Source organism: Thunnus thynnus, chromosome 3 (assembly GCF_963924715.1).
Source record: "Thunnus thynnus chromosome 3, fThuThy2.1, whole genome shotgun sequence".
In the NCBI taxonomy this organism is placed as follows: Eukaryota; Metazoa; Chordata; class Actinopteri; order Scombriformes; family Scombridae; genus Thunnus; species Thunnus thynnus.
Window position 1 is genome coordinate 35,162,518 of NC_089519.1, and position 25,355 is coordinate 35,187,872.

General features: G+C 42.4%; 1 protein-coding gene across 2 annotated transcripts in view; it reads left to right on the forward strand.

The window, feature by feature from the left end:
• usp34 (ubiquitin specific peptidase 34) overlaps positions 1–25,355 on the forward strand; it is an 80,354-nt gene that overhangs the window by 40,826 nt on the left and 14,173 nt on the right. The window contains exons 21-57 of one of the 2 annotated variants that reach the window (XM_067585575.1): positions 2,149–2,303; positions 3,113–3,226; positions 3,370–3,469; positions 4,681–4,843; positions 4,946–5,072; positions 5,479–5,629; positions 5,749–5,849; positions 7,217–7,432; positions 7,529–7,654; positions 7,835–7,957; positions 9,325–9,408; positions 9,627–9,713; positions 9,822–10,022; positions 10,113–10,195; positions 10,285–10,325; positions 10,539–10,663; positions 11,910–12,062; positions 13,506–13,610; positions 13,728–13,822; positions 15,027–15,331; positions 16,540–16,703; positions 16,856–16,921; positions 17,382–17,528; positions 17,966–18,022; positions 18,401–18,478; positions 18,589–18,683; positions 20,883–21,055; positions 22,178–22,328; positions 22,427–22,505; positions 22,589–22,642; positions 22,992–23,087; positions 23,184–23,248; positions 23,404–23,479; positions 24,331–24,378; positions 24,774–24,839; positions 24,927–25,007; positions 25,206–25,291. In XM_067585575.1, the coding sequence (XP_067441676.1) occupies positions 2,149–2,303; positions 3,113–3,226; positions 3,370–3,469; positions 4,681–4,843; positions 4,946–5,072; positions 5,479–5,629; positions 5,749–5,849; positions 7,217–7,432; positions 7,529–7,654; positions 7,835–7,957; positions 9,325–9,408; positions 9,627–9,713; positions 9,822–10,022; positions 10,113–10,195; positions 10,285–10,325; positions 10,539–10,663; positions 11,910–12,062; positions 13,506–13,610; positions 13,728–13,822; positions 15,027–15,331; positions 16,540–16,703; positions 16,856–16,921; positions 17,382–17,528; positions 17,966–18,022; positions 18,401–18,478; positions 18,589–18,683; positions 20,883–21,055; positions 22,178–22,328; positions 22,427–22,505; positions 22,589–22,642; positions 22,992–23,087; positions 23,184–23,248; positions 23,404–23,479; positions 24,331–24,378; positions 24,774–24,839; positions 24,927–25,007; positions 25,206–25,291 (4,237 nt within the window). The remainder of the gene's footprint in view (positions 1–2,148; positions 2,304–3,112; positions 3,227–3,369; positions 3,470–4,680; positions 4,844–4,945; positions 5,073–5,478; positions 5,630–5,748; positions 5,850–7,216; positions 7,433–7,528; positions 7,655–7,834; positions 7,958–9,324; positions 9,409–9,626; positions 9,714–9,821; positions 10,023–10,112; positions 10,196–10,284; positions 10,326–10,538; positions 10,664–11,909; positions 12,063–13,505; positions 13,611–13,727; positions 13,823–15,026; positions 15,332–16,539; positions 16,704–16,855; positions 16,922–17,381; positions 17,529–17,965; positions 18,023–18,400; positions 18,479–18,588; positions 18,684–20,882; positions 21,056–22,177; positions 22,329–22,426; positions 22,506–22,588; positions 22,643–22,991; positions 23,088–23,183; positions 23,249–23,403; positions 23,480–24,330; positions 24,379–24,773; positions 24,840–24,926; positions 25,008–25,205; positions 25,292–25,355) is intronic. The other variant, XM_067585576.1, reaches the window with a different exon arrangement.

Below are 25,355 nucleotides of genomic sequence, written 5' to 3' on the forward strand. Positions count from 1 at the left end.
TTACAGCAGTTTGTTTACTTCGTCTCCAACGGGACGTTTAATGTTGCGGTTCACGTGGGCTGAACTGTGGGCTGAACGGGTCGACTACGTTCTGTTAGACCGCTTCATACTAAACATACACACTGACCAGAGGTCCTTCCCTCGTGCTCTCATTCACTATTCACTACATAATAAACACTCTCGAGTCAGCAGCCAGTTGAGATTTTAGACACTAAATCAACAACATTTTGCAGCTTAACTGACAAAGATCCAGTGTCATAAATCCATAGTTTTATTTTGACATGAAACAACTGACACATAACACACTTTTCTATATATATTCATCAAGAAAACAAACAAACATCACACAGCTTCAAACCAACCTGAAACATGGACAAAACAAAACAAACTGTAAACAGCATAGAAAGTATTTGAAGCTTGATACAAGATAATAACACTAAAAGTTAAAATAACCTTTTTCCATAGTTGTCCTGCATCACCTCTAATCACAACAACTGCTAGTAAAGGTGCTATAGTCTCTACTTTTCTCACTACATTGTGGTGATTTTTTAGGAAAATTTATAATGCATAAAGATTTAAAATGTAGATACTGCAACAACATGTCAGAAGGTAAATATAGAGGATTATGTTGCACTTAGTCTGTGATATGAGAGAAGAAGAGATGTGTGTAATCCTGCTGTAACACCATCATAGCTGCCACTAAACCAAGTCAAACTGATGAATATTAACAACTTCTTGTGATTTCCAGTCGAAAAAAAAAAGTCGACGCTGCTCCAAAAAAATGTGTGATGACAGTTTGACATCAGCCAAAAAACATAATGATCTACTGTACAGAAAGTGTTATTACACGGATAAAAACTGTCTGCGAGATGATTTTCATACTATAGTGAACGACTGGAAAGCAAAACAGCTGCCTGGAAAAGTTTGGAAAAAACACATTGTGTTGCTTGGCTCTGCAGAACAGCGATACATTTTCCTGAAGTGAATCGTATTTAACAATAGTTTGGAAACCGAACTCCCTGATGTGTGTGTGTCTGGTTCTCTGAGTCTTCTGGAGGGGGCGGGGGGGGGGGGGGGGGGGGAACAATGCTAATGCTAATAGACCTCATTATGCAACCTGAGCTGCCGTACTGAGAACAATGCCCCCGCTGTCTCGCTGTGCAAAGAAAAGAGAGAGAGAGAGAGAGAAAAGAAGGATAAAATATAATCCTCATTCTAATAGCATTTAACCACATTTAGCCCAGTTTGACACCAAGTTTCATCTAAATTTAACTGACCGGTTTTAAAAAGCCTCAATTCCCTAAAACACACAAAAAAAAAAGCTGTTGGTGCTGTCAGTGTTTCCCTCATCTGCTTCATCCCAGACCAGGAAAAGTCTGGGAATCTGATCAGAATTTTTTCTTGGAAAACCGAGGAAGTTAACAAATGTGTGTAACTGTGCAGGAGAGCAGCAGGATGAGTTACCAAGCTTCATAGAAAAACATGTGTCTTCTTCTTCTTCTTCTTCTTCTTTAATAGTGCTTCATAGAGGCAGAGAAACACAGTCAGACTGCAGAAATACACACACACACACACACACACACACACACACACAAAAGGAATTAAAAGCTAAATTAAATAAAAAAGCTTATTTTTAAAAGAAGAGAGCATCGGATGTTCCAGACTTTAGCAGCAGGTTTGGATTGCACTCTGGGAAACGGAGGAAGCGTCTGTGCTGTGACCTGAGAGGAGTCGTTGTTGTTGCTTTCATGCTTTTAAAATATGTCTCATCTCATTTAAGGCTTTTAGGTGTAACAGAAAGTGTCGTACAGATAAATTATGCAAGTTTTTAACACATTTTTCTTTTTGAGAGATGAGTATAGAATATAAAACATCAATAAACCTCGGCAGCTAGGAAATATTATAATAAATAGTCCACTTGTGACCTCACAGGAAAGGATATGGTGAGAATAATTATGTGTGATGAGACTCTGTGTTTGGATGTGATTGAACTCTTGTGTGTGTCTCTCTCTCTCTCTCTCTCTCTCTCTCTCTCTCTCTCTCTCTCTCTCTCTCTCTCTCTCTCTCTCTCTCTCTCTCTCTCTCTCTCTCTCTCTCTCTCTCTCTCTCTCTGTCTCTCTGTCTCTCTGTCTCTCTCTCTCTCTGCAGGACTGAGTCTGGAGCAGGTGGACATCCTGTGGCACTGCCTGGTGGAAGACGCCGAATGCTACGACGACGCGCTGCACTGGTTCCTCAATCAGGTCCGCAGTAAAGACCAGCACGCTATGGGCATGGAGACCTACAAACATCTCTTCCTGGAGAAGGTACGGTGGTGGTGACGGTGTTGTCTCTCTCTCCTCCTCTCTGCTCTCTGGAATATCTGGGAATTTTTGAACATTTTGTTCTTGGCAAACATCATCGATGCCTCGCTAACTTTTTGCTCTGGGAATTTTTCTTTTCTGGAAAACCTACTCTGAGAATTAAGCCAGTTTGGATTTGTTAGTTGGATTGTTTAGATAATCTGATGACTCAACTTGTAGAGGCCGTTTCCAAACACTACATATTGGACGGAAATGGAAACGGAGCACAATTCTGCGACTGTGTGACTCATGTCTTCACTCTAAACTTGTTCAGAAACTTATTTTAATGGGAAGTCGGTGTAATCCCAGTACCACAGGTTTCCCAGCTTGCATTACATTTCCAGAACAACCACCATGTTTTTTTTCCCAGTTTGGAAATAAGAAGCAAACATCAGAGAGCTGTCAATCACATGTTGGACAGGCTTTTCAAAATAAAGCTCGGTCGGTAGCGGATGAAGAGCGAGGTGAGGCTGTGAAGTCGTTTAGGGAGGTTAAGAACATGAAGAGTTTTGATAAAGTCTTCTGGGAGTTTTTAAAGAAATGTCAGGGACTCTTACAGATAAGTCGCTTTACAGCAGAATTTAGTTTCACACGTTCATAAATTTCCTCCGCTGGATGTTTTCAGCTCAGCGGGAGTGGAAACAGTCTGACGAGCGCCACTGAAGCAGCAGCTGTGTGTTGATGTTGGTTTGTGTATGTGTGTGTGTGTGTGTGTGTGTGTGTGTGTGTGTGTGTGTGTGTGTGTGTGTGTGTGTGTGTGTGTCTCCCTCCAGATGCCTCAGCTGAAGCCAGAGACCATCAGCATGACGGGTCTCAACCTCTTCCAGCACCTGTGTAACCTGGCCCGCCTCGCCACCAGCGCCCTGGACAACGCTTCCAGCTGTGAGGTACGCAAAACTCCTCTGACTCATCATCATCATCATCATCATCATCCGTGTTCTGAAAACAAACACAAAAAAAACACGACATACCGGAGTAGACAGACGGACGGACGGATGGTTAACTCTCAGTCCTGATGTGTCTCTTCCAGCTGTGTGGGATGGACCAGCTGTGGGGGATCGCTCTCAGAGCTCAGTCTGCTGACATCAGCCGCGCCGCCATCCAGTACATCAACTCCTACTACATCAACGGTCAGTTAAATTAAACATTAACCCATAAGAACCCGTTTCTCCTTAAAGGAAAATTATAGGGAATATAAAACAGACCACAAGGAACACATTACTGATTTATTTTATTTTATTTTATTTTGAAATTCTACCTTCAGTGTTAAAGATCTGTAATGTGACATATATGTCATAACGATGTTTCCCTAACTTGTTTTTGTTCAAGAAACGTGGTCAGAACAGGTTTCATGTCATACAGGACGTCTTATTAAATGAGTTGAAACCTTTACTAACAAAAAACAAGCTTTTTTAAAATGAGCTAGTTCTGTCATGTGATGTCATTGGTACACAGATTCACACATTGTCACATGACTGCAGCAGGATGTTCAGTAGACGTCACTTCATGAGTTAAAATCAAGGATATTAAGCTGTATAAGAAATTTTCCAGAACATTGAAAGGGTTGGTGACTCCTGTGTGTCCTTATGGGTTAAAAAGAACAACAGAATATTTAGTGTCGCTACAAGATAAAGGTAGTTTTTCATGTTTTATATCTTTAAATCACAGTCGATGTGTTAAATATGATACATATTCCAAGCTGAATGTACTTCAGTTGTTATTTAGTCATTTCTTTATATCATCTGTATCATTTTGGATGTTTTTATGAATATAAAACCCCAAATACGATGAGAATGAAGCATCAAATCAAAAGAAAAACATTTTAAAGTCAAAGTGAAAACAAACCTCTAGAGATGAATCTAAATTTATAGGATATGTGACTGTGGATGTAAGTATTTTTTAAAACACACAGTTACAAAGCGCTTCACACACACACACATGCAAAATGGAAACAGATCAATAAAGTAGACAAACACGACGCAGAGAGAAATCAACCAGAATGAAATAAAACAGGACACATGGAACAAGGATTCAGCAGATCTAACCAGACAGTGGAAGATGGTTCCACAGAGTTTGGGGGGGGATAGATAGAAGGATGAGATTTATGGATCGGAGAGGTCGTGTAGTGGAACGAGGAGCTCAGAGATGTATCTGGGGAGGCGAGGTCGGGATCTTGTAGTTTATTCTGGATTTTACCGGCAGTCGGTACAGGGGTGATGTGTGACCTACAGCGAGTTCTGGTTAGAAGTGTAGCTGCTGTATGTTGGAGGCAGGTGTAGAGGGAGTTACAGTCGTCTAACTGGGAATGAATGAATGTGTGTGTGTGTGTTGACGTCTCCAGCTGGTAAGACGGGTCTGGAGAAGGAGCAGGAGTTCATCAGGAAGTGTATGGAGAGTCTGCTGATGGCTTCAGCCAACCTGGAGAAAGACGCTCACTCCAGTCTGACCAGCATCGAGAGAGGGCTGCTGATGCTGAAAACACACCTGGAGGCCTTCAGACGCAGGTACACACACACACACACACACACACACTCAGATATAAATCAATACAGACGACATTTAAACACATTTCAACATTTTTTTCTCTCTGTCTCCGTCCTCGTCAGGTTCGCCTACCACCTGCGTCAGTGGCAGATCGAGGGGACGGGCATCAGCAGCCACCTGAAGGCTCTGAGCGACAAACAGTCTCTGCCGCTCAGGATCGTCTGTCAGCCCGCCGGCCTGCCTGACAAGGTGACCGGTCTGCCTGTTAGATGAGATCAATCAAGACGTTATAGGAGATAAACTCACAAGCTTTGCAGCAACGGCTTCAGTTCGGCCTCAACTGGAAATAAATGAGGCTTAATTATTCAAATAAAATAAGAAGATACAGTTTTTTATTGTCTACTTATTGTGTTTCTGTGGGTCATGACCAGAAACATTGTAACAGCATTGTATTAAAAACTTGTATTAAAAGAAGATACTGCCACTGGAGGGCGCCAACATTTAATAAACTCTACACATCATTACCTCAGTAGAAGAAGATTAAAATAATGCTGGTTTATTATATTCTCTCAAGCTGCATTAATCAGACTGTCATTGTTAATATTGATCCATGTCATTAGAACTGATGTCTTTTTGTTGTTGTTTTTGTCACCAGATGACCATCGAGATGTATCCCAGCGACCAGGTAGCAGACCTGCGAGCGGAGGTGACCCACTGGTACGAGAACCTGCAGAAGGAGCAGATGAACCAGCAGGCTCAGCTGCAGGAGTTCGGCCAGAGCAGCCGGCAGCCGGGAGACTTTCCAGGTGAACACCCGCACAACGAACTTCTCTAGGTCACTTGAACGGACGGATCGGTCGATCCTTCTCGGTTTGATACAGTTTTAAAAGCCTTTTGTGAGCCGCTGTGTCTGTGTTTCCTGCAGGTGGTTTGATGGGACCGGTCAGAATGATCTCATCTGGTCACGAACTGACCACCGACTACGACGAGAAGACGCTGCATGAGTTGGGCTTCAAAGACATGCAGGTGACCGCTGGGTTTCTTTCCATATGTCTGTTTCCAAGCTAACAGTCAGTGAACTAAAGAACAACCAACAGGAAGTTAGAGGACAGTTTGGTCAGATACAGAGATTTACATTACATTTAGCAGACGCTTTTATCCAAAGCGACGTACATATGAGACTGATACAACACAAGCAGGGATCCAGTCAGGAGACAACAACACGACTAAGTGCCATGAAGCTGAAGTTTGGGCCTGATAGGACGTAGATGCCAACAGGCAGGGCAACAAGGCAATGATTAGAGTGCATAGAAGCATGTGTTGGTTTTCTCTCCCGACAGTTCATCAAGTGCAGAGGTGTTCGTGAAAGAGCTGGTCTTTAGTCTTTTCTTAAAGATTGAGAGGGACTCTGCAGATCCACCACCGGGGAACTACAGAGGAGAAGAGTCTAGCTAGTGACTTAGGGCCCTGTTGTGGTACCAAGTGCCTTTCGTTGGCAGAGCGTAGTGAACAGGAGGGAGTGTAGACCTGAATGAGGGAGTTCAGGTAGGCAGGAGCTGCTTTAGTTGCTATTTTGTAAGCAAGTGTCAGGGTTTTTAATTTGATGCAGGCAGCAACTGGGAGCCTGTGGAGGGATATGAACAGCAGGGTGACATGTGTTGTTTTGGGCTGATTGAAGACCAGATGCGCTGCCGCGTTCTGGATCATCTGCAGAGGTTTAAGTGTACATGCAGGGAGGCCTGCCAGTAAGGAGTTGCAGTAGTGGTTTGAACAAAAGCTTGAGGAGTCATATCTTATTTTTTATTATTCTTATCAAATAGTCATTCAGTCAAAAAGTGCGGTTTTACTTCAGTTGATGACAGGATGCCTCCAATAGTAATGTTTGTATAACTATAAGCCTCAGATGTGCTAACATGCTAACGTTATTAGCATGGTCACTACTAAATGTTACATGGTAAACATCAGTGTGCTGCGGAGATTTCTTACTAAAAATACTTAAGTCTACTTTCTTTGTTTTACACCAAAACAAAATTTGAGGCCTAACAAATTTCTTTAATGCATTTGCTCGTTATAAATCATTTGCAAAGACAGAAAAATTTTAAAATATTTTTAAACCTGCATTGCTCAGATCCACTTTTACATCAGCTGTCTTTGCGTTTCATTGGTACATTGCTATATGTCTTTCATAGAAATTCTAGCATTCAGTTCCAAGTACAGCTTTGACTGATGAACACTGAGTCTGAAATGTCTTAAAATGGTCATTAAACAGAGAATAAACCCTTTTAATTCCATTTTCAGCCATTTTTAAAAGTCACACTGTAGCTTCTAATTGGGAAAAAATGTCTAGCATATGATGATTAATCGCTGAGTCACGTGTGTCCGTTTGATCCCAGATGGTGTTTGTGTCTCTGGGAGCTCCGCGGAGGGAGAGGAAGGGGGAGGGCGTCCAGCTGCCGGCGTCCTGCCTGCCGCCTCCCCAGAAGGAGCACATCCCCATGCTGCTGCTCCTCCAGGAGCCGCACCTCACCACGCTGTTCGACCTGCTGGAGATGCTGGCCTGCTTCAAACCGCCCAGCCCCAACACCGAGAAGGTCCACGACAGTCCCGAGGTCGGTGTGAGAGACAGAGGAACGTAACATAACACACCTCAAGTATTTACTCCTTATAACGACAAGAATTAACGATGTGTTTGTTTGTGTATTCAGAGCACGCGCTGTGAGGAGCTTCACCTCCACGCTGAGAATCTGTCTCGTCGGGTTTGGGAGCTGCTGATGCTTCTTCCTACGTGTCCCAAGATGCTTCAGGCCTTCCAGAACATCTCGGACGACGCGGTCAGTCGCCACCAGCAGCTTTCACGACTTCACTGCACAAACATTCAACAATCATACAAATAGTAGAAGAAGAAACGTGAAGATGAATTTTCTCATGCTGTGTTTTAACCTGAATAACTGAACTTGTTTTGTGTGTGTGCGTGTGTGTGTGTGTGTGCGTGCGTGTGCGTGTGTGTGTAGAACGGGGAGGGTCTGTGCTGGAAGGAGCTGCTGAGGATTAAAAGTCCTCACAAGCTGCTTTACGCTCTGGAGATCATAGAGGCTCTGGGCAAACCCAACCGACGCATCCACAGAGAGTCCACCGTAAGAGACACAAACCACCACCTTAAACACTCCGTCTACGTTAATATAAAACTCCTGGTTTTGGAGTTTTGTTTACATGAAAGCAGAATAAGGAGGAAAGAAACATAAAAGAAGAATCTTTCATAAACTGAAATGACTCAGTTACTGTAATACATTTTTATAACAAAACCATCTATTTTAAGCACATTCTCAGATATAAATATGTGTTAATGAACAACATCAACACAAACCTATAAAAACACAACACTATAAAAAGTTTTTATCAAGTCAGTCATTGATACTGACTGAGTGATATTTAATATTGGTGTCAGTTAGACATAAATACAACCACAACACATGGACTTGTTTACTAGACTTAAAGCTATAATATGTAATTATTCAGCATTAAAATGTCTAAAAACAACTAGACCTATGTTATATATGTTGTTGAGTTGTGTACTTACATTATCTCAAATGTTTCCAACAAGTTTCAAACTCAGAGAAATCTGTCATTTAATCAAAGTAACAGTTTCATTTGGTCGCCTGTCGATGACGTCATACCTCCTCTACCAAAGAGTAAACACGCACAAGATGCATACGGCGGCGCTGTGTTTGTCCGCTACAATGGCGTCTACCAAAGAGTAACTTACACACATACAAGATAATACATCGGTGTTGTGGTTGTTCCACACAAAATGTTATAAATTGACTTTTATTCAGTTTTAAGCCACATTTTCATGATAAATTTAGGTCGTTTTTAACTATATCTTTTAGCCGGAAGAAGGATTTTAGTCATTGGACGTCTGTTATCAGAGAAATAAACTGGGCAAACGTTAGCAGCAGCTCGGCTAACAGCTCGTACCGGACGTCCAGTGGTCACCAAACATCGTCGGAGAAACACTGATTTTTTGTTTTTTAGGTGAAACAGCTTTATTCAGTGTTTTTACCTGTAATCTCTGGGTCCGTTTGTTCTGGAGAGGAGGAGACCTGAATGATGAACACTGGAGTAATCCTATCCCGGTGAAGCTGGTTATTTAACAACGAAGACAACAACTCCCATGATCCCTTGCTGCTTCACACCGTCGTCACACTCCGTCTTTTGTTATTGTTTTGATTGAGACGCCTAGCGGCTGAAATTATATATTGTGCGTTTAAACACTTATTTTTTGGCATTTTTGCCTTTTTATTTGAGAGTCAGTGTATCGAGACAGGAAACAAGGGAAGAGAGAAGTGTGTAACATGCAACAAACGTCCACCGGCTGGGAATCAAACCGTGGACGTTGCATTTATATGGTACGCCTTAACCCTTTGAGCCGCCCGTCCTGTGTGTGTATCTTACTGTGTGTGTGTGTGTGTGTGTGTGTGTGTGTGTGTGTGTGTGTTTGCAGGGCAGCTACAGCGATCTGTATCCAGACTCAGACGACTCCAGTGAGGATCAGATAGAAAACAGCAAGAACACCTGGAGCTGCAAGGTACAAACACACCAGTGACACCACAGTCCAAACAAACAGCAAACACACGGTTTCCTTCTCTCACTTTCATCGTCTTCCAAGTTCAAATTATTATCAAAGTAAAGATGAAGATAAAAATATCACACAAACAGAACCAGTCCAGATCTGAGCTTTAACAACATGTAACAGCGATAGTAGAATCAGAGCAGTCAGTTTAAAGCTTTTTCTTTCTCTCTCAGTTCGTGTCGTCTGGAGGCCTCCAGCTGCTCCTGGAGATCTTCAACTCAGGCATCCTGGAGCCCAAAGACCAGGAGTCCTGGACTGTGGTGAGAGAGTTTAGGTCTTACTGAGTGAAATAGACTGAAGAGCATCGTTTTGAACAGAACAATAAGTAAAAACAGCCTCAGTGAGCATTCGGTGTTGATCCTCTGCAGTGGCTGCTGGACTGTCTGGCCTGCCTGCTGAAGCTGATCTGCCAGTTCGCGGTGGACCCCGCAGACCTGGACCTGGCCTACCACGACGTCTTCTCCTGGTCCGGCCTCGCAGACAACCAGCGCAAACGGGCGTGGCCGGGTAAATCCCGCAAGTCTACGGTGGATCACGGGAAAGGCCTGCACATCCCTCGACTGACCGAGGTACGTTAAATGCTCCGCCTGGACGGTAACGGGTACCAGCTTTGCATTCTGGGACGTCATCATCAGCTGATCTGTCTGTTGGGTCCGCAGGTCTTCCTCAGCCTCGTCCAAGGTACAAACCTGATCCAACGTTTGATCAACGTGGCGTACACCTACGACAACCTCGCACACAGGTGATGAAATACAGCAAACAACAACAATAATAATAATAATAATAGTGAATATATCGAGTATTATTAAACACTTTCTTCTTCTTCTACAGAGTTCTCAAGGCTCAGTCTGACCACAGGTCCCGACATGAAGGTGAGGATTTATAGAACTTGTCTTTAATCTTTATATACTTCAACATAAATGATAAAAGTATGAAAGGAAGAAGGAAATCAAAGCATGCAGAAGGGATGTAGACACTGTCTTTATATTATTTCTCCCCACAAAACAAATCAAACTAAAATCAAACCGGATGCAGGAAAAGAAAACAATCCTGATGTTAGAAGTTCTGTTTTGTTTCCTCGTCAGTGACTCATTACTCCATGTGGCTGCTGGTGAGCTGGGCTCACTGCTCCTCCACCGTGAAGTCCAGTCTGGCCGACAGCGACCACCTCCACGACTGGCTGAAGAAGCTCACCCTGCTGGTGCCGGAGGTGAGTGTCCGGGACCGAGCAGTAAAACTCTTTAGTCATTTATTTACAACTTCATTTCAACTTAACAAATTATTTTTTCCAAAATACAAAAATAGAAAAAACTAGAAGAAAGTAATTTCATAAACTAGTCTTTTAACTCAACTTGATGTCGACTAAACAGCTCAACAGACCTGATAAATGACACATAAACTATTAACTCTACAACACAAATGAATCTTAATCTCAACAAAGATTTAAATCAAGAAACTATTTACAACCAAAACTATCAAAAGCAAGAAAAATAAACTTGAAGCCCTAAAAGTAACTGAAGTTAACTGGATCCTCTGGCACGCTGCGGTCGGTCTCTTCCACTTCCTGCCTGCCGCAGTATAAGCGGCCATCTTTACTGGCGCCGACTCTTTCAGCCAGAGGGAGGACTCGCCGGATCCATGACACAAAAGACAAATCAGGATTTAACACAAGCAGGAAAGACAAAGATGTTAACCAAAACGTGTGCACTCAAATTAGCAAACAAACTGTCAATAATAAACATAATAATATGAAAACAAAAGACTTTGTGATTATAAAAACAGAAAACAACTAACACTGGCTCACATGTGGTGAGCAGGTCCAAACATCCACACGTCCTTCACGAGTCCAGGATTATCCATAAAAGAATGAAATCTTCTTCCCTTTTTATGACAAATTATCTTAAAGTGTTAAAGTGTTCGTTCACTTCAATCGTGTGGAGTAATATCGTAAATCTTCTTTAAACTCAGCTTTTGATTTGTTGTTTTGTTTTCTGATGTGTACAGTTATATAAATTAATGACACTGACTTTATTCAATACTGAGGCCATAATCACGTATATAAATTATTAATCTTTGCTTAAACTTTCACTTTTCTATTGACAGAAAAACGTCTGTCTCTTAATAACATAACCTGACGACATGGGAGCGCTTGATTTGATGCACCACAGAGCAGCTGACGAGGAGTGTTTCAGTCTGAACTCTGGACTGAGACGTCTTTATATCAGCATGTTTGTCTGTTAGCAGCAGTTGAATCATCAAGTGTAACATAAGTCTTGAGTTTATGTTCATATTCAGCTGGTTTTAACTGGTATGAACACCACAGAAGAAGAGCACAGTAAATGAAATAAAAACTAAAACTAAACAGCTGTTGTTCAGAGCGAAGACGTCAGCTGTAGGTGTAGATGACGTTTACATCAGTTTGATGTCTGACAGTCGTTGTTGTTGTTGTTTTTCAGCCGGCGGTGAGACACGAGGCGTGTAACGGCCTCTACAAGCTCTCTCTGTCGGGTTTGGAGGGAGGAGAATCCATCAACAGATCCTTCCTGCTGCTCGCCGCCTCGACGCTGCTCAAGTTCCTGCCTGACGCTCAGGCCCTCAAACCTCTGAGGGTACGTCACAGTCACACACACACACACACACACACACACACACACAGTCAGTACACAGGAAACTCTACTGCAAGCTACACTCTGTGTCAGAAGTCCTCCGGGACGATGATCTGACTCAATTTGAGCTTTGCTACAGTGAATCCGGTCTGTTTCTGTGAGACGTCGTCCCTCTGATGGGACCGACGCCGGAGAGACTGAGACACTCTGTGGATCATAGTGATGAATATATAGAGAATAATCAGCAGCTCCTCTCGGCTTTACGGAGCTTTATAGTGAGTTTCAGCTCATTGTTTATCTGTCCGGCTGCAACTTTACTGTTCTGGTTCACTCTCAGCAGCTCTCATCGCTTTATTATAATAATAATAATAATAATAATAATAGAGGTACAAACAATCAAGCAAGCAACAAAAAAAAGATATTTTAAAATATTAAAAGAAAGGAGAAAGATAAATACAATAAACAATAAAACAACTACAGTGATAAGAAGAGGTAAAGAGGATAAAAAGAGGATAAAACATCAGATTTTCTGTTCCCGAGTGAAGTTCAGCAGCTCTGAGCTCCGACTAAAAGAAACATCTGTCCAGCTGCGGTCACATCACCTCGTTCTCTGCCAGTATATCATCAACACTACGGGCTGTGACGTCATGTACGGAAGCATTTTAACGCCAAAACTACAAGATTAAATCAGAACAAATACTTTCTTCCTCTCTTATTGCATTAATCAGCTGAAGATCTTTATACAACATGGACATCAATCAAATGGTGACTGCAATCTTTTTTCTAGCGTTTAATGGTCTCCTTTTCTTTTCTGCAATGCATTGTGGGCTAAAAGTGCATCAACAGCACACTAAGAAAATCATATTATGTTTGATTTTATGTTATTTTGTCACATTTCTTGTGTAAATGCAGTACAGACTTAAAACAAGTTTAGAATTAAACGTATATTGTGGGATTGGGACACGTCCCTGATGACATCACCACTCCGCCATGTTTGGTTTGGAGTTGAGGGGTCATGTGATGTTCAGCAGCACCAACATTTACCTGCTGGACGAGCTTTCATGTTCTGATTAGACACGAACGCACAGATTTCAGTCAGACTTTTAAATCAGTTTGAGGAGAATTAAAACACAAAACTTCTGTAAAACATCATAAATACAAAATTATATCTTTATAAGTACGGAAGATCAGAGCGGCTGTTGTTTTATTTTATCAGCAGGGAATTTGTTTTATTTAGATAACATCTTAACAGGTGATGATATGTCAGTGATTTGTTTTTTTAAGCTAAATTGCTAGCTTTGGCTAATCGATACTGAATTAGTTCATTTATTTGAATTAGCAGAATAAAATAATAAATACTGGTTTGTTGCATCTTTTATCAAACTCTGACGTTAATGATTTTACTTTGTTCAGAATGTGTTTTAATTGTAAAACTTGTATTTGCAGGTGGAGGATTACGAAGAGGAGCCTCTGTTAAGAACCGGCTGTAAGGAATACTTCTGGCTTCTCTGTAAACTCATCGACAACATCCACGTTAAAGACGCCAGCCAGGTGGGAACCTCGGAGCGCAGCACGAATGATCATGTTGATTAGATTATTTTGTTTGTCAAGTGTTTGCTGTGATGTGTTATTGAACGGTTGCTAGTATTGGTCTGTTTGAACTCACAGAAGGTCTCTCCCTCTCTGTCGCTGGCTGGCTCGATGCAGACCACCCTGCTGGACCTGGACGCTCTCGCCAGACACCTCGCCGACTGCATCAGGAGGTCAGACGGTCACGACAGTCTTGTTATACAATAATGATTTGAATCTGATGATCACAGCCTGTTAGAACGATTGATATATTGGTCACCTAATATCTGTGCACGAGGTTGTCCGTCCTCACAGGAAGATCTTTTCAATTATTGATACTGAACAATTTTTTCAACTAATTGTTTGGTTCTCAAATGACAGAAAATTGTGAAAAATGCCCCGTCAGTGTCCCCGAGCTTGAGATGATATTCTAAAGTTGCTCGTTTTGTGTGACAAACAGTCCAAAACTCAAAGATTTTCAGTTTGTAGATATAAAACGTACAACAGATAAACACCGATTGCTGTCGTTTTGCTTCTTAAAATAGAAATAAAACCCATTTAGTTCATTTTTGTGTATCAGCGCCCGCGTTCATCAAATAATTTGTAAAATACTAAGTGTGTTATCAACACTTAGTCAGACTGACGCTACATTTATAAACTGAAAGAGTCAGTGAACGTCCGCAGCAGCAGCAGAGTGAGACGTCTGTCCTCTCTCCTGCTCCCTGCTGTAAACACACGGAGCTGTTAGCGAGCAGCTGCTCTCACGTCTCTCCGGGTCTCTGCCTGCTCTCAGATGGTTGGCGGGTTGCTCCGATAGCTGCAGCCTCGCCGTCACACACACTCTCTCTCTCTCTCGACTGCACGCTACGCACTTAGCTATTCCTTAACGGAGCTACGCTACTTGTATAATACATTTTAGTTGAGAATGCTGATACTTAGGCCCAGCGGGAGGTCAACTCAGGCCTGACGGGGGTTACAATACACAGGCGTAAACCCTGAAAAACACCCGCTGACAGCTGTTTTATGATGATTTCTGGTCGCTCCGAACGGCTTCATTCAAAGGCGACCATCACAGAGAGAGGGAAGGGGGGACGAGACGCGATATTGTTTAAATACGGGGATAACAGCACATATTTTAATAATAATGACGGCAGCGACACTACATGGGTAACCAGGAGAACTAGCATACAGAGCCAGCTAGCATACATCCATCCATTGTTCGGGACGGGGAGCAAACCAAACCGAGGAAAGTCGCGTACCGAACGATTTGTGACGAATACACGAACCGTTACAGCCCTACTAGGAAATGAACTGACTTCCATTGAGGCTGAAGAGGATGTTGTTGATGGTGGAAGTTCACCATCGACACACTGTGACCTCAGCGTTTCTCTCTTCTAGCCGTGAGATCCTGGACCAGCAGGACGGGACCATCGAGGACGACGGGCTGACGGGCCTCCTGCGTCTCGCCACCAGCGTCCTCAAACACAAACCTCCCTTCAAGTTCTCCCGCGAAGGGCAGGAGTTCCTGCGGGACGTCCACAACCTCCTCTTCCTCCTCCCCAGCCTGGCCGACCGCGCTCAGCCCAAGTGCAAGTCCCACGCCGCCCGGGCCGCCGCCTACGACCTGCTGGTGGAGACGGTGAAGGGCTCGGTGGAGAACTACCGGCTGCTCCACAACTGGGTGATGTCACAGCACATGCAGGGTGAGGAACGCCTTCAGTTTGTCGTTTTACTGCAGAAAAAGTAACTATTTGTTGATTGTTGGCCGTTGAGGGGCAGAAAACGTGCACATTAACCACCACCGTACCACCCGCCCGATGAATGTAAGTCTAACTCTTCTCCTCTGCAAGCTACACTCTGTGTCAGAAGTCCTCAGGGACGATGATCTGACTCAATTTGAGCTTTGCTACAGTGAATCCGGTCTGTTTCTGTGACGTTATCCCTCCGGTGGGATTAATGCTGGACAGACCGGGACAACGCTACACACTAGTGACTGAATCTGGTGGATCACAGCCCACCACTGAAGTGACTTATCCAATCACAACTAGTCCAAAGTTTCACTTTGCAAGAAAACCTTGTACATCACGTAAACTAAAACTAGCATAATTAGCATAACCAGCAGTAACAGCCAACAAAAAAAACAGAAAAATCATCTTAGCGAAGAAGGAATATACATGTAACTACGTTAAGAGTATTTACAATTCGATGGACGCACACAACAGTCAAAACTAAAGGCAGTTACACCCGTCTTAGAGCTTGATTAGCTTCAATTTTTGAACACTGAAAGCGAACAGGAGTCTTAAGGAGCTACACAGTGGAGGTGGAACATACCACTTCGGGGAGGGGAGGGCAGAATAGTCCATGTGGTGCTGGCCTTTTTTACAGCTACACACTACAGAGACTAAACCATTAAGTACTTGTGCTTATAGACGTGTTTTAAGGTGGTTTTCCCACAAAAAAAGTTCAATTAACCAGTATAAAAATCTTAAAATCACATCTCCTTCTTCTACACTAAAAAAAAATGCAGAATCTATGAAGATGCAAATATTTTTCCTTTCAAAAGTTAAACTTCTTGGACACCAGATGTCTCCTCCTTCACTGTAAAGTCTCAGTGAATGATGTAGGTTGAATGCTGGACCACGATTGGCTCCGAACTAGCTGTGATGTCACAAATCCTGCTCGTAGGTGAACGTCTTAAACTGAGATTTAAGGTGAGCTCAGAGAAACTTTCCTCCTTCAGCAGATGAATTAATGATGAGCTGAAAGAGAGCTGCAGAGTTGGTGGTAATTCTCTCTGGGTCGTTTTATTTTGAAAATATTGATTGATGCTTCCTGAAAATACCCCCGGTCTGCAGAAAGAAGCTGAACATTAAAACCTTCCTCCTGCCTGATATATATTTGTTCCCTCCAGCCTCTCACGCTCCGTACAAGTGGGACTACTGGCCTCACGACGACGTCCGGGCCGAGTGTCGCTTCGTGGGTCTGACTAACCTGGGAGCCACCTGCTACCTGGCCTCCACCATCCAGCAGCTCTACATGATCCCCGAGGCCCGCCAGGCCGTCTTCACCGCCAAGGTCGGTACCTGAGAGACAGACCTCAGATCAGATCCTTCACTTTCACAATAGAGCGTAAGATTCTCATCCTCTGTGTGTGTGTGTGTGTGTGCGTGTGTGTGTGTGTGTGTGTGTGTGTGTGTGTGTGTGTGTGTGTGTGCGTGCGTGCGCAGTACGCTGAGGATATCAAACACAAGACCACGCTGCTGGAGCTGCAGAAGATGTTCACGTATCTCATGGTGAGTTTTACTGCAACACTTCTAACTTTATATTCTTATAACAAGGCTGCAGAGAGCTGATGCACCGGCTCCATCGTCAGCCTGATGTTAAACATCTGCATTGTAAAACATTAGTTTGTCTGCAGATGTGTGAATGTTTGTTATTATTTGACTGTGAAGCACTTTGTGACTGGAGTCTGTGAAAGGTGTTAAATAAACAAACTTTACTTTTACTGTTGCTGCTGAAGACAAAAGGGAATAAAATGAGATTAAATGTTAACAGTAAAGGCACCGTTTTGATTCTGCATCTGTCCAGAAAGTAATTGTTGTCAGTTAAATATAAAAGGTTACTAGTGTGTGATTTATATCCTGCAAACACACAACTGTTGTCGTCCTCTGTGGTCGTTTTCTCCTCCTCCTCCTCCTCCTCCTCCTCCTCCTCCTCCTCCTCCTCTGTCTGTGCGTCCGTCCGTCTCTTCAGGAGAGCGAGAGGAAAGCGTACAACCCGCGTCCGTTCTGTAAAACCTACACTATGGACAAACAGCCTCTCAACACCGGCGAGCAGAAGGACATGACGGAGTTCTTCACCGACCTCATCACCAAGATAGAGGAGATGTCTCAAGAGCTGGTAAACACACGCATCTTTACACCATCTAGACCAGTAACAACGACTCCTCCGGTATAAAGACCAGAGTGTAAAATAGAAACAAGTCGATTTATCTACCTGGACGAGTTACAGAAAGGTTTAAACATCTGGATTGAGAATAATGTGTGAATGTTTTTGTTTTCTAAATCTTTCTGCTGGCGGTTTAATTTCAGTCAATCAATTGAAGGAATTAAAAGTCTTGACAATAAAATTTGGTTGGAGTTGATCATCATGTAGCACAAAACTCAACTTCTAACACATGTAGACGTTTACAAGAAGCAGCCAAACCAGTTAAAACGAGGAAAGTATAAAGGTTGATGAAGAGGATCAATATAAATACCAGTTCATCATAGAAGTTAGAATAAAAATGTGACCAAACGTTGATAGAAAATACGTCTGAATTCTCTTTTTCCTCTCAGAAAAACACAGTGAAGACTCTGTTTGGAGGCGTCATCACCAACAACGTCGTCTCTCTGGTGAGTTTTAGGAGATTAATCAGCTTTAACATCACAAATACGTCACTTTGAAATACAGAATTATCTAAAAAAAAATTGGAAATGTTTTTTTAACACTTGCTTTAATAGTTATTAATGATATTTAACAAAATGTATCATTATAATCAGTGATAAATAATAATGACTCAGTTCTTGTATAATTGTTTTTTATTAACTTCATACTAAATCCTCATATGTCTGTTTTGTTGGCTGCGTACTTCAGGATACAGTATTTATAGTAGTTTGATAAGCTGCAGTTAAACTGGAGTTAAACTGGAGTTAAACTGGAGTTAAACTGGAGTTAAACTGGAGTTAAACTGGAGTTAAACTGGAGTTAAACTGGTGTTTTCCGTCCTGCAGGATTGTGACCACGTCAGTCAGACTGCGGAGGAGTTTTACACCGTCAGATGTCAAGTCGCAGATATGAAGAACATCTACGTGAGTTTCAAAACACAAAAAATCTAGTACAGATGTAGAAAACTTCACATTTATCACAGCTCATAATCACAATATTCTGCTGAAAACATGCTGCTGTTTTGTGTGATCAGGAATCTCTGGACGAGGTGACCATCAAGGACACTCTGGAGGGAGACAACATGTACACCTGCTCCCAGTGCGGCAAGAAGGTCCGCGCAGAGAAAAGGTCAGTTCAACACACTCAGACCACGGAGCAGGTTTATTAACAGCTGCATGTTACGAGCAGATCACACGACTCCTCTTCACTACGTCATGTTTTCACTATCAAGGTGTTGCCCTCATATACAAATACTTGATTCATCACGTGACCGACGAATCACTTTATATACCATCAGTGTTTCCTCTGTATTCATTCATTCTGCTGCTAAAATGTCAGGCGATCATTAATATCAACGAGCTACTAATGAGTCATCCTCCCTCTCTTCGTTCTTCAAAGGACGCCTACGTGAAAGGTACAAGAGCAGCGTCGCTCCGTTAAGGAATAAGACGGCGTGTGTGTGTGTGTGTGTGTGTGTGTGTGTGTGTGTGTGTGTGTGTAATTGTGCGAGCGGAGAGGAGGAAAAGTTTAGCATTAAGTTGTCAATCTGGTGATAAATGTACAGAACAGCAACGACGCGTTAACTTGACCAGGCTCACTTAAGGTGGACTGACTTTTTAGGTGGACCAGTAATTCTCATTTTTAGTTTCAATCTCAGGCGTTTTTTAACAGAGAACGGAGAAATGTCTGATGAGTCTGTCTTGAGTTTTTCATATAGCCCCACCCCCCCACTGTACCATGTATAAAACATAACAACCCCTTCATCAAAATATCATTACTGTAAGTTGATACAAAATCCACCATAAATCCAGAATATATTACCAAATATTTTTAATTCAAACAAGGAAAAACTCCCCAAAAAACCTTTAATGGGGCAAAAAAATGGAAGAAACCTGAGGAAGAGCAACAGAGGAGGATCCTTCTACCAGGACGGACGTACAGAATACAGCGTTGAACAGGATAACAAAATTATTACATATTTATAATATATATAAATATATGAAGAATGTGATGAAGAGGATGGCGAGCAGCTTCCAGGTGTAGACACCAGATCTCAGCATTCACATACATGAGAGAAGAAAACAAGAGAAGACATTATTCACAGAGAGAGACAGAAGACGTCATCCAGAGGTCAGAGGTCAGGCTGAACTCCTGCAGGATGAGGAACCAGATCTGAAACTTCAGGAAATGACAGCGACAGTCAGAGGAAGCAGAGCGGGTCCAGCAGACGGATACTGCTGCAGTAAGAGATGACAGGAGGAGAAACTAGAGAGATAATGTGCTTGTTGAACAAACAGAGAAGATCAGAGAGATGCAGCGGTTATCAGAACAGCTGCAATAATCAATAATCTCGTCGGCAGGACAACATTTAGTTAATTATTTGAGACAGGAAGTACAAAAAAGTTCATTTTTTTCAATGGAAGCAACATTTTATTTTGAAACTTTTTATGTCCGTGTGTATCTGAAGTCAATACATCGATCTGTTCTCATTAACAATGTTATTATATTTATTAGAGAACTAATATTATCCAGTAGGCTGTAATAACGGCTTCAAGTCTAATTCTTCATTTAACCCTCTCAGCGCCTCCCTCTTAAAGGCCTTTACACACTGGACGCCATATAATTATATATATATTTTTTCGAACTGTTGTTTGTGTCGTGAGGACTTTCACACAGAACGCAAATATTACGAGGCGAAAAAGCGACTGAAGTGATTTTTTTTGGTCAATTTTTCTGAGTTTTCACACAGCGAATAAAAGCATCAACCAATCAGGAAGCACAGACAGCTGTTTCTGGAGGATGATGTCAACATCCTCCAGTGATGATGATGATCTTGTCCTTCTTCTCCTCTCTCGACAAAAGAAGAGGAGAGCGTTATATCCGTTCAGTCCACACCGGCTCCGACCTGCGTTCAGCGTCTCTGTCCACAGAAGCAGCCGCTGGACAAACTGCCCTATCACTGCCGGTGTGAATCGTTTTGATGTGAACTATTCACAGGCGATTAATTTGCAATTTCGTGTCGTTTTTCGCGTCGCTGTCTATGTGTAAAGGCCTTAAGGAGCAGTTTCTCCACATGTCTTCCCCTCATTCTGACAAAAACACCTTCTCAATTCTCACATATTTAAGAGAAGAAACAGATAATTAATTTCCTTAATTCACTACACCTGGATAGATCTTTTATGTTCTGCTATTCTTTGTTTGAGTTCTCTTGATGTTTTTCCTGCGTGTCCTTTTGTCCACAAGGTCACGATAATGAAGAAATGACATCATTGTTGTTGCATGAAAAACTCTGTAGAAATCATATATATTTTCTCTTCAAATCTGCAGAGCCTGTTTCAAGAAGCTGCCGCGCATCCTGAGCTTCAACACCATGCGATACACCTTCAACATGGTGACCATGATGAAGGAGAAGGTCAACACCCACTTCTCCTTCCCGCTGCGCCTCGACATGACGCCCTACACCGAGGACTTCCTCATGGGGAAAGGAGAGCGCAAAGAGGGTTCGTTTAAACATCGTACACACCGCTGTAAACTCTCAGATGTTCAGACTCTTGTGGCGTTGACGCTGTATTTTACATTCACATCAACATACCTGCAGCCATTTTTATGTTGCTACTAATAACACAATGTGATTTCTTATTTTAACTTGTGGGAAGCTTCAGGTTTTATTGGAACTGGAGATTTTAAGGATGACAAAAATATTACTGAAAAACAGGGATGCAGGATATTATCGGCACGTCATCGGTATCGGCCGATAAAAGCTCTAAATATCGGCATCGGCGAATTCTGCCGATTATGAGAGGCCGATATGTCGCCTTCTCCTCCACTGACTGTGTCACCCAGACGGTCCCGGCGTTTCCTCCGCAGGCTGCACTTCACTCAGCTGCCCATCAGACCAGCTGCTTCTTCCCACTTTAACCTGAATAACAAACCGGTGCTCCGGCTGGATCCACACGGAGAGCCGGAGCTAACGTTAGCTGAGAGGCTAGCTGGCTGTGCTTCCCTCCGGTCATGCTGCAGCTAACGCTCCGCTAGCCTCCCAGCTAACGTTAGCCCCAGCTGTCCATGTGGATCCAGCCGGAGCACTGGTTTGTTATTCAGGTTAAATTGGGAAGAAGCAGCGGGTCTGACGAGCAGCTGAGTGAAGTGGAGCCTGCGGAGGAAACACCGGGACCGTCAGGGTGAAACAGTCTGTCAAGGAGCTGCTGCACAGATAGGAAACACTTCGGCTGACAGGATGTACCACTCTGTTGGGGAAAAAAACTTCTTCTTTTTGGTTTATAACGGCAGTTGTCAACCAGCGTTTTAGCTGCATTACCGCCACCTTCTGCTCCGGAGTGTGGACCAGAGATTAAATCCTACACATTAATCCTGTCTGTCTGATAAACTCAATGAAAACTCTACTGCTGCTCCCACTTGGCAGGTTCATTAAAGTTTTAATGCTGAGCTCCTGAACTCCAGTCTTCCTGAGTTCTTCCTTCATATATTGTCTTTCTTGATCATACTTCTGTCATTAATTCTGTCACAATCTATGCTTGCATCCCTACTGAAAAATGGTGTTTTGGTAACGTTATGACTCTTATTTGAACGGGTTTCTGAACGGTGTCGTCCGTGTGTCGCAGGTTTTCGGGAAGAGGGCGAGCCAAAGGTCACGGAGAGCTATGAGTACGACCTCATAGGAGTCACGGTGCACACGGGCACAGCGGACGGCGGCCATTACTACAGTTTCATCAGAGACATCGTCAACCCGCACGCCTACAAGAACAACAAGTGGTGAGAGGAGAAGGAAGCTTGTCACAGTAGAAATAACGAGTAGTTTGTTCATCGTTAATTACACAGATTCAGGTTGAACACATGTTGGGTTCTCGCAGGTACTTGTTCAACGACGCCGAGGTGAAGCCCTTCGACTCGGCCCAGCTGGCCTCCGAGTGCTTCGGCGGAGAGATGACGGTACGAGCCGTAGGCAGAGGACAGAAATAATAAAACATTTCATCTGTCGCTTCTGATTTCACTGACTTCACTTTGTCTTTCAGACTAAAACCTACGACTCCGTCACTGATAAGTTCATGGATTTCTCCTTTGAGAAGGTGAGGAGTGTTTCCAGTAGAGCTGCAGTGATCTTCAGCAGCTGTTTCAGTCATTTTTTTTTAAGAGAAAAGGACAAATATCTGCTGGTTTCAGCTCCTCAAATGTGATCATTTAATGCTTTACTGTCACACATGACTGTAAAGTTAATATTAATGAGAAAATAAGACAAACTTTGACTGTGAAATTATAACAGTCACTGTTTTCTTACATCTTCTGGATAAAATGATGAATTGATAATGGAAATAATGTTTAGTTTCAGCCTTTGTTTCCAGACTGTTTATTCATGTTTTTGCTTGTTTCATCACAACTTAAAACAAGCTAATAATGAAACATGTGTTGGACCTGCAGACACACAGTGCCTACATGCTCTTCTATAAGAGAGTGGAGCTGGAGGAGGAGAACGGGAAGGACTTCAGTTTCGACGTCTCTCCTGATCTGCTCGAGGTAACGCGGAGCAGCTTTTAAGTTTGAAAGTATTTATATTTACACTTAAATCTTCAGTTTTTAGATATTTGAACACGTCTGCTGCGTCTCTTTCAGTGGATTTGGCACGACAACATGCAGTTCCTCCAGGACAAGAACATATTTGAACACACATACTTCGGGTAAGTGTTGATTCTTTTACCTTGTTTATTTACAAGATGTTTAGATGAATCATAGTTGGTCTCTATAACTACTAGTGATTCCATGATATCTGATAATTCATATTAACACAGTTTACAGTCTTAGTGGTATAAACTGTGTGTTTGTTCTTCTCTAGTTTCATGTGGCAGCTCTGCAGCTGCATCCCCAGCACTCTACCAGACCCCAAAGCCGTCTCCCTCATGACGGCCAAAGTAAGAAAAATATAAATGTTCCTTATTTATAACATGAAGGGAAGGAAGAGAGACACTTATCAGAAAGAGAGTTTTGATTTGGTTTTGGTACTTCTGCGTAAAAAAATACATTATTGTTGAAGTTGTATTGAAGTCAGAAAAAAAATCACTGAAAATGGAAACTTTAACAACAATCTGTGAAAAGTCTTCTTAAGAATTCAGAGTTAAATGTCGGTGTGACGGCCTGAACACACTGGAAGCATCTGACGTCAAACTGTCTTGACGCGTCTACTCAGACCTCGATTTTTAGAGCGTCGAAAAAGAGAGAGAGAGAGAGAGAGAGATAGAGAGTGCAAACCAGCAGAGCACGGGCAAGCGAGCAAGAGAGAGAGCAAAACAAAACCTGTGAATGAGAGAAATAAAACGTTATATTCTGATTATTTCACAGCCGTCACGTTTTAAAGCACAAATAAATAAGCATCAAACAGTCAACAGATGATTTACTGTGGACACAGACGCTCTTAGTTTCAGTTTCCTCTGTTTCATTCAGTCATTACATCCGACTAACGCAGCGTTTAATATAAAATGATAAATCTGTGTCATACGAGCATCAACAGTCAGTCATCGCTCTCGGTGTGTTTGGGCCTGTAGAGTTTAGTCTAGTTTAGTCTTAGTGCTGTTTTACATCTTTTGCTCTTTGTGTTGAACTTTGTGAGTTTCAAAATTTTCAAGTCAAATTCAGAAAAGCTGATTTTAAATGAAGTGAATGATGTTTCCTGTTATTAATTTATTTAAAGGATTGTCGACGGAATCACTTCAGTCTCTTGTTTTCTGAGTTAAAACACTAACGTGAATTAACTTCTCATTTTCAGCTCAGCACATCGTTCGTCCTCGAGACTTTCATCCACTCAAAGGAAAAGGTGATTTATATTAAACCTCTGGTAGCACATGTGGGTTTGAGTCCAGACGGTAGATTTGACTGATTCAGTAAATCTGTGAAACTGTTATTAATTTCTTTCTTACAATGTTGGTCTTAATTTATTAGCTTCTCAGTTATTGATAGTAGTTTTATTGCTGACATCTTGAACTGTAACGACATTCCTGGAACAGAATCAGATTAGAAAGGAAAGATGTGTTAAAATAAAAACAAACAAACCTTAAAACTGCAGAAAGTATTAAATAATGTGTCTGTACTTCCTGTAGTTGTTTCCTTCAGTTTATCAGTTGATGAGTTTTACATGTTTGAACAGTGGAGACGTTGAGTAAAAACAACAGTAGAACTAATCATAGTAAACGTGTGTTTGCGTGTCGACAGCCCACCATGCTGCAGTGGATCGAACTCCTGACCAAACAGTTCAACAACAGTCAGGCCGCCTGCGAGGTCGGTGCTCTAAACGCTCTCTATCTACTGTCTGGTATTAGATTTATTGATTATGATCTCTGGTGAACCTGACTTTCTCTTCTTCAGTGGTTTTTGGATCGGATGGCGGATGACAACTGGTGGCCGATGCAGATCCTCATTAAGTGCCCCAATCAGATTGTAAGACAGGTAAGTTATTAATCATCACATTTGTTTTATTATTATTATATTATATTCTTTCTATTATTCACTTCCTGTTTCCTGTTTCCTGTCCTCCGTCTGGTTCCTTGTTGATCTTATTTTCCCGCCGAGTTTCATCTTCATATCTTTTCATGTCAGAAACACACAGTTGATCCTCTCTGTCTTCCTCTCTTCTTCATCCTCCAGATGTTCCAGAGGTTGTGTATTCACGTCATCCAGCGGCTGCGTCCGGTTCACGCTCACCTCTACCTGCAGCCCGGCATGGAGGACGGGTACGTCACACCTGATTGGCCAGATTAGCAGCTTCATGTTTGAACCTGACTAAACACACAAGCT